Genomic DNA, 8,803 nt, shown 5'->3' with positions numbered 1-8,803 from the left:
TTATTTGACTTTTGAAGTTAAATACTAAAACATGTTTTATTAATTCATGCTTTCAATGCTTCCAGGATTTCAGATGTCATTGTAAGTTCAATTTCAAATACATAAGTGGAGCTCGTGTGGTCCCTTTAAACTTATATATGATTTTAATTATATTTTTATTTAAGTATTACCAGCTGTGTCAGAATTTCTGTTTTCCAAAATAATCACATCTTTTGACCTGCTAGTTTAAGTTATCATATTCACTGTTTATTGTTTTTTATTATTTTAGGGTTCCACTGGATTTCCTGGGTTTCCAGGTGCCAATGGGGAGAAAGGTGCACGGGTATGATATTTAATTGTTTTATCCTGAACTAGCTAATGTCAGTGTCCTTGCATGAGAAACCATATTTCAACGCCAGACTTCATAATTTACTGTGGTATACAGCACATGGAAACGGTTTGAACTGTCTTTGGCAGGGAGTTGCTGGCAAACCAGGCCCGAGGGGTCAGCGTGGTCCAACGGTGAGTGCTTTCATTTAAAACAGTAATTTTCATTTGTGATTCAATTTTTCAATATAATGTTTCTGTGCCTTTGGATTTGCTTGGAATTAGATCAGTTTCATGTTTTGCTCTCATATGCAGGGTCCTCGAGGTTCCAGAGGTGCAAGAGGTCCCACTGGGAAACCGGGCCCAAAGGTATTGTTGGCACTTGTTTCAAATGATCTTTGTTGCAAATTCCTTTTCTGGAGGCTGCCATAACAAGGAATTAAAACTGATTTTTTCTTTTCTCTTCTGTCTCTTTTTTTTTTTTTTTTTTGCTTCTAGGGCACTTCGGGAGGTGATGGCCCTCCTGGTCCTCCAGGTGAAAGAGTACGTATGATTCAGTCACCTAAAATAAGATGAAAATGAGTACTTCTGCAAGTGTTTACCCTTCTGGAAAAAAGTATCTGTATCCATTCATCCACAAAAATTTTGTTTTGAGTTAAAAAAAATCATATTCTTTAATTTACTTCGCCCTGCCAATATGAAAGCTTTATGAGTTATATGCAACTAATTTTATTAAAGAAATGAGAGAAATAATGTAATTGGCCTAAGATATTACTCTTAAACTCAAGCCAATGTAAATTTTTTACTTAAAATGTGCTTAAAACACCTATGCCCTTTCATCCACTTGTCTTGTTTTCCATATTAATACTCAATTTGTCTGTGGAGCTGGCAGCAAAATTATGCTGGTAGAATGCAAGCTACCAGTGGCCATTAAGCCACAATCAATATAAATTTAACTCAAGACAAAACATCTATTCCAGTAAATAGAAAAACTATTTAGTAAATTGATTTTCAATTGATATAAAATAAAGCAAAATACAGATGAGCAAGCATGCCCTTTGTTTGACTTTTTTGGCAAAATGCTGTTTTGCATGAGTCCAGATTTTTTTTTAATGCTATCCTCTGTATTACAGTCAAAGATATTAGAATTATTTCTTAGTATCTGTAATAGCTTTTGATATTATATAGTCATGTTAGTATTTTTTATTGATTATTATTTGAAACTTATGATAGGTGTTTTATAAAAGGAAAACTGAGAAAGAGTAGTTTTGTTACTTCAAAAAAGAAATAGTGAGTAAAACTTAGTTTTTATATATGACCAAAATGTGAGTACATATGATGTAAGAATAAATATTTAATTAGTTACTTTCTGATTTTGGCTCATATTTAATTAAATTAAACTTTCCTAACATTTCTCATTCTTGATGAATTATTCCCAAATCAAGTCCATTCCTCCTGCACCTTTTGAGTTAATAATGGACATATTTGATGTATTTGATGATTACAGTTATTCAGCACATTAGATTAATTAAACTGACCAAATCACAAAACAAATTAGAATAGTTTAACAAATTGTAGCACACTGATCTTTGTTTTTAAAGAACAGACTATATTCTCTTTTAGTGCTTTATTTATGCATTCCAGAATTGAACAATCAACATGTTTCTTTATAAGTAAATATGCTTTTAGTTTTCTTTTTTGTTTGCTTTTTATTTGCTTTTCATGGTGCTGGGGATCAAACCCAGGTCCTCATACGTGCAAATGAGACAGGTCCCCAGCTTATAAATATGCTTTCTATGTTTTCACATTTTAATTTGGACATAGTGGTTAGATCCAACAGTATGAATACTTGTAATTGTAAAAACACTCTGAGAGTGGGAAAAATACGTTTTGAGAATCAAAGCAAAGGGTAATTTTGTCTTTTTTAAATATGAATCTAGAAAGATGCATTTTCAGGCTGGGGGTGTGGCTCAGCAATAGAGTGCTCCATCTTCAGCACCACATAAAAATAAATAAATAAAACAAAGGTGTTGTGTCCAACTACAACTAAAAAAATAAATATTAAAAAAATAGTTAAATAGATTTAATTGGGTCTGAGGTTACCAGATTTAGCAAAACAAAACAAAATATAACAGAACCAACATACCTAATTACATTTGAATTCTACTTAAAAAGTGAGTAATTTTGGCATATGCATGCTCCTTGTAATATTTAGGGGATATGAAAAACTATTCATTATTTGTCTAATAATAAAATTTAACTAGACACTAGATATATTATACAGTCTTCATACTTGGGTACAAACACAATCTTTACACTGATTCTTTAAACATTTTTTACCTTACCCAGAAACTATAGTAGTACCTCTTTACCTGTACCTGCCATGGTTACCTTCAGGACTCTAAGGTATTTGAAACAGCAGATAGTGCCAAACCCTATATAAACCATGTTTTCCCCCCTATACTTTCTACATATGTATGATAAAGTTTATCAATTAAGCAGAATAAGCTATTAACAATAATAATAAAATAGATTATGACATACTGTAATAAAATTACCATCATCCTTATTCTTGTGCTTTGAGGACCTTATTTAGTATAATAAGATTTAATTGAACACAGCCATTGCAATACTATGACAGTTGATTGATAATTCAAATGGCTACAAAATGACTAATGGGTGTGTAGTATTTACAATGTAAATGCCCTGAATAAGGGATTCTTTATGTTCCAGGTGGACTGAACCAAAGGAGATGAAATTTTACTATGTGTAAAATAATACATAATTTTAAACCACTGAATTGTTTATTTCTAGTATTTTCTCTTTCATATTTTCAGATCATAATTTATCACCAGTAACTTACACTGTGGAAAGTAAAATCAGAAAAGGGGATACTACTATATTTGACTAATATAAGGAAAATATGTGAACAATTTTTTGTGGAACTTTATAAAACAAGCTCAATTTTTTAAACTTTTCATTGAAATAGTGATTTTTAAAATGTTTCTTAAATTTAAAATCAAATTTTATTTTAAAAGTATTAAAATTTTAAAAAGCAAATATGTCTGAAGAAGTTAGGGGAATAGAGAATACTGTAAAGCCTTAAAATACTATTTAAAATTTTTTATTTAAAATGCTAAGTTTTTTATGATGTATATTTAAGAATCGTATTTTCATAGTTTAAAGATAGTACAAAAACTTATAAATTACAAATATTTTCTCAGTATTTTATTAATTTCATGTTGTATATTTTTTAACTATATAAATTTGATGAATCCTTTTCATTTCAGGATGAGATGCTGGTAATAGTAAAAGCTTATGCTTATTGCAGAACTAGCATTGCCTTAAGAGTAGTAATGAAATTTCTCCTGAGAAGTCTAAACTGATACTTTAAAAGAATAAATTCTATTAAAGTTCAACACCAATAAACTTTTAGAATGTAGATAAATCTTATTAAATCTTTATTACTTATTAAATTTTATTTATATTATCTTTAATTTTGCGTATCTTCTTTTTATGAATACAATTATTACATTCTGGCATACACAGAATTAAATTTTACCAATATTTTTTTTGCCACCAACACAATCATCATAATAGAGTCTACTTCATGCATTTTAAAGATATGTAAATAAGAAAGTTGAATAATATTGTTAATTAAACATCGAGCCTAGAATAATATTATAAAAGCATATTTAGACTGACTGTTAATGAGAATACTTATACAATAAAGTTCTTTTTATCTTTCTACCAAAGAAGTTTATACATGAGTAAAATGAGATAGTAACATCCTCAAAAATAAATACATTTTATCTACAAATATTAAAGATATCTTTTATGATTATTTTGAGATACTTTTTTGCCCTTTTTAAAATATTTTTTGGATGCATGGACCTTTATTTTATTCATTTATTTATATGTGGTGCTGAGAATCGAACCCAGTGCCTCATACATGCTAGACAAGCACTCTACCACTGAGCCACAGCCTCAGTCCCTTATTTTCCCTTTTATTTGTGACTCACTAGAGCCAGAAAATTTATGGAGTCACTTTTAAACATATTTTTCCTTTGGAGAAGTATGGCATTGAATTGAAATTTTCCTTTTATGAATGTTTATAGCCAACATTCAAAGTAAAAAAAAAATCTGTGGAACTTATTGCTACTATTGTTCTATTAGTTTTTTTATATGAACTCTAAATATGTACAGTGCTCCTATGATGTACAATTTTAAGTAGTAAAAAACTATTTTGCTTTTCTATTAGTACTATTTACCATATCATAGTACCATAGTTTTGTCACTACTGTGAAGAAGTTGTATGTTGTTCTGTATTTTATCTGAATAAATAAGCCATGAGGCATGGAGGTTTCTCTTTCCAGGCATATCATTAAGCTTTCTATACTCTTTACTTTAGGGTCCTCAAGGACTTCAGGGTCCAGTTGGATTTCCTGGACCAAAAGGCCCTCCTGTAAGTGTCATAATTTCCTTTTCTTTCTTTATTTTATAATATTTTCACATTTTTTGAGAGTTGCAGTTTAAATTATGAGATGTAGATGTAATTAAATCCTTATAAAAGCAAAATTGAAAATAAAATGTAAAAGAATGTTTTCCATTTATGAATTCAAAGAATTTTAATGTAATTTAAATACCTCTTATTTTGCATTGTTTTAAATAATGTGAATATTATTTTGTCAATTACTTTTCTACAATATTTATTATTTAAATATTGTACAATAAATATTTTTAATTATTAAATATTTGGTCTGTTGTCATTTCCCTGTTATCTTCCACTAGCAAATTACATCTTGCAAATGGAATTTTGCATCCATCTTCAATTATCACTTCCTAAACTTCTTCCAACATTCTGACACACTTATATCACATTGAGATTTATATGTGTTTATTATTTTTCGCTCTAGAATGCATTTTTTAGAAAATGTAATCATAACATTTATTGACTTATATTCTTCTTATAAAATTTGTTTATTATAATATTGTTTTGAATGTCATCATTAAATATTTTCCCAAAGTTAATTGAAATGCTTTATTTTTATATTTAAATATTAATGGGAACATAGTCCTGTTCAGTGGTTTTCTCTTTCTTTATCTTTTGTCCTCCTTTTCTCTCTTTCTCTTCCTTCCTTCCTTCCTTAATTTAGTTTCTTTATATACACTAGAATTACCTCACCCATCTGTCTAGTGCAATGGTTCTCAAAATGCTTGTTTGGGCCCAGTAGCAGCAGCTGCCCTTGGGATATTAGTAGAAATACAAAGTTTCACCTGATAGCCATATTTTAATTAGCCATACAGATAGTTCTGTTTCACAACAGTTTGTGAATCATTGTTCTAGCCTAGACTAGAAAATATCTTCCAAACTTTAGTGTGTATACAAATAAAATTGGTGAATCATTTATTTTGAAAAACCTTCTTGAATTAAAGGTTAACCATTTAGGTAATCACTTACTTTTTGCAATAATTTTAGACACTGCTTAAGAGTATCATTTTAACACTTAACAGTTCTGCTTTATGACCACAAACATATCAGGTTATTATCTATATTATAGGATTAAAGTGGATTCACACACAGTTACTATTAATATATTGATATTTCCTGCACATAATGTCTTGCTCACTGAGTTGTGTTCCAAATGCAATATCATATGTGCAGTTTCACAGAAAAGTGAAAATGTGGTTTGTAAAGTGACTGTATATACACATTTTCAAAGGTAAGTCCAAAAGTATTCTGAAGCCATGTACATGGATCATTTAGCCAAAAGAAAAATCCACTTGAGACATATAGCCTTAACATTATTGTATTTCCTATGTTAGATATATTTATACATCATACTTATACATTTACATATTTGTTTACATTGTTGCAAGTTGTTTCCCCATGCAATATGATAATCTTATCAAAGAGAGCCATTGGACTCATTTTTTCTCAGACTTTTTCAGTTTGTTCTTTCACATGCCTTTTAGTTAAGTTTGGAGCCATTGATCATGCACTCATTTTATCTCTAAGAGGTATTAGAATTATAATAGATGCCTAGACTTTAGAAGCCCACAGTCTAGTTGGAGAGACATGGCACTATTAAGAAGCATTGCTGTCCCTGCTGAATAAAGTGCTTTGTGTACTGTTTACTATCCAGTGAAATATTAAAGTATGAACTAAAAATGCTTAACATGTTTCTGGTATAAAGTTTTATGAAATTTGGAAAAGAAATACCTTCATCTCTTTGACATAGAAAGAAGAAATTGATCCCAGTGGTTTGGGAGGCTGAGGCAGGAGTAAGTTCAAAACCAGCCTCAGCAACTTAGCAGCTAGGGTTGTGCTCAAAGGTTAAGCACCTCTGGGTTTAATCCTCAGTACCAAAGCAGGGGATAGAAAAAGAAAGAAAAAATTGAGGTGAGGGATAGAACCAGTCTCCTCCTACAGACTAATTACACACACACACACACACACACACACACACACACACACACTCACACAAAGACTGAGTGTTTGGAATGTTCTCTTTTGGTTCTTTTACTTTTATGTCATTTTTGCCATATTTGGAGAGAATACAGTTATCTCATTCAAGAAAAAGTTTAAATGATTAAAATTTATAGCATCATTATTATGAGGAACATTTATATTTGTAGGAAAAATATCAAATCTAGTGTTCATGAGGGTGTTTTCTCACTGGATAGTTTAAAAACTATTTGGAAGGGTTTTTTCACAGTTTGACTTCCTGTATATACACACCTCCCATTAGATGAACTTGTTTCCTCCATCCTTCATTAACTAAATCAAAAAGGCAGCCTATTTGGATGGATAAAATTATCATTTATAAATAAACTATTTAGCAATTATTTGGCTTTATTTTATTGGGTAGTAGTGGAAAGCCATTAGAGTTATTTAGGATTAATTGCCTAATATTAGAAGTACATACTTAAATCAAGAAAAGTGTTGATGATACTGATCCTATAGACCATTAACTCTGTTGCCTTAGACTGTCTAGAAACACCACTAAAAATCATGTTGCTTTCATTCCAGGATATCATCATTAAGAACTAAAATCACTGTTTTAAAGGATTATAATTTTTTAATGAACATTTCATCTCTATCAGCAAATATAGTGAGATATTTAACTTTAATATTTACAGATTTGTTAGAAACGTGTGTATGTTTTATACTGATTGCAAAGCTCAGCATTTAAGAAGTGTTTTAGTTTGATAGGGAAAGACCACACTCAATTTTATTATTCTTTAGCTGTCTTCCACTGCTTTTTGTAAATTTTTTATAATTATCTGAAACTGATATCATATTAATTCCATCTGTATCAAAATAGAGACAAAGTAGAAAAATTGTTTTTATTTGTTGTTTTGAAAACATGAACCTGGATGAAATCTTTTAGAATGAACTACCCATTTTTGTGTTTCACTTCTAAACCGAGGGCAAAACATCATCTTATATTACTCATGACCTAGTGAGAAATGGAAACATATGTAATATGTTTTAATGAAAAAATGTTGAAGTGACATCTAAGAATGTTTGGGCCCTTGGAGCTCCAGTTTTGTTCCTTGGAGAGTTGTTTGCTTTAAGTACTTAGTTAATTGCTTCATCTATTTCTTCAGACATGACAAAGATTGCACCCATTAGAGAAAGCAATACCATGGCAGAGTTGCTCTCCAGTACTTCATAAGAATTTTGCTTCCAAGAGGGTTTTTAAGAAAACTGAATGGGAAAAAGTGGCCCTGATAATTTCCAGAATTGAGCATAGTACATTGTTTCCTTTACTTGAAGCGATTTTAGATGTAAAGTGCCTTTGTTTTTGTAAATTTCATTCCTTTTTCATTCTTGTCAGTTTGAAGTTTGGATCACCACTAGAGGACACTATCTTTCTCTATTATCCATGTTTCAATGCACAGGGAATTGGCTTACAAACACATCACACACACACACACACACACACACACACAAATTGAAGAATAGTTTTATAAAAATAAATTTTTTTATTTTAATCATGTGGAAGAAAAAAAATAAAATGCAGATCTATGTAAACATTGTTTTAAAAAGATGCAATGAGATAAATTCACTTAATTGTAAAAGGTATAGAATAGAATTCTACATTTTTTTCTTTAGTCTCAGTTATAGCTATAGACTTATGTTAAAGAGATACATGCCATATATAAAACTGAACATCACCAAGTATAAAATCAATTAGAACATCAAAATATAATGTCCAGTGAAATATTAGTAAATTGTCTAACATAATTCTTCTAGTCTATAATTAAAGAAATATTTACTTCATGGGTATTTAAAACTTGTGATTTCAGGGTCCACCTGTGAAGGATGGGCTGCCAGGACACCCTGGGCAACGTGGGGAGACTGTAAGTAACTTATTCTGAGTGGAATTTTCAATCTTTAGTACCTCATTAGTTCACAGAAGCTACTTATTTTAACATTTAAATGACAAGCTTGAGAACAATGTAGGAATGAATTCCATTAGACCTTTTA

At 30.2% G+C, this 8,803-nt stretch overlaps 1 protein-coding gene and 1 long non-coding RNA gene across 2 annotated transcripts in view; both read left to right on the top strand.

The window, feature by feature from the left end:
- The first annotated feature begins 266 nt into the window (after positions 1–266).
- On the top strand, positions 267–850 carry LOC143386248 (uncharacterized). The gene is made up of 4 exons (XR_013154910.1): positions 267–322; positions 457–501; positions 622–675; positions 805–850. It is a non-coding gene; the product is annotated as an uncharacterized LOC143386248 (long non-coding RNA).
- Positions 851–3,367: 2,517 nt separating this feature from the next.
- Positions 3,368–8,803, top strand: part of LOC143640281 (uncharacterized) — an 82,181-nt gene continuing 76,745 nt past the window's right edge. The window contains 4 exon segments of the mRNA XM_077108131.1: positions 3,368–3,400; positions 3,597–3,659; positions 4,718–4,771; positions 8,623–8,676. Coding sequence (XP_076964246.1) covers positions 3,368–3,400; positions 3,597–3,659; positions 4,718–4,771; positions 8,623–8,676 — 204 coding nt within the window.

The sequence above is a fragment of the Callospermophilus lateralis genome, unplaced genomic scaffold, assembly GCF_048772815.1.
Source record: "Callospermophilus lateralis isolate mCalLat2 unplaced genomic scaffold, mCalLat2.hap1 Scaffold_161, whole genome shotgun sequence".
NCBI lineage: Eukaryota > Metazoa > Chordata > Mammalia > Rodentia > Sciuridae > Callospermophilus > Callospermophilus lateralis.
The sequence above is the reverse complement of the archived record's forward strand: the minus strand, read 5'-3'. Positions and strand labels throughout refer to the sequence as shown.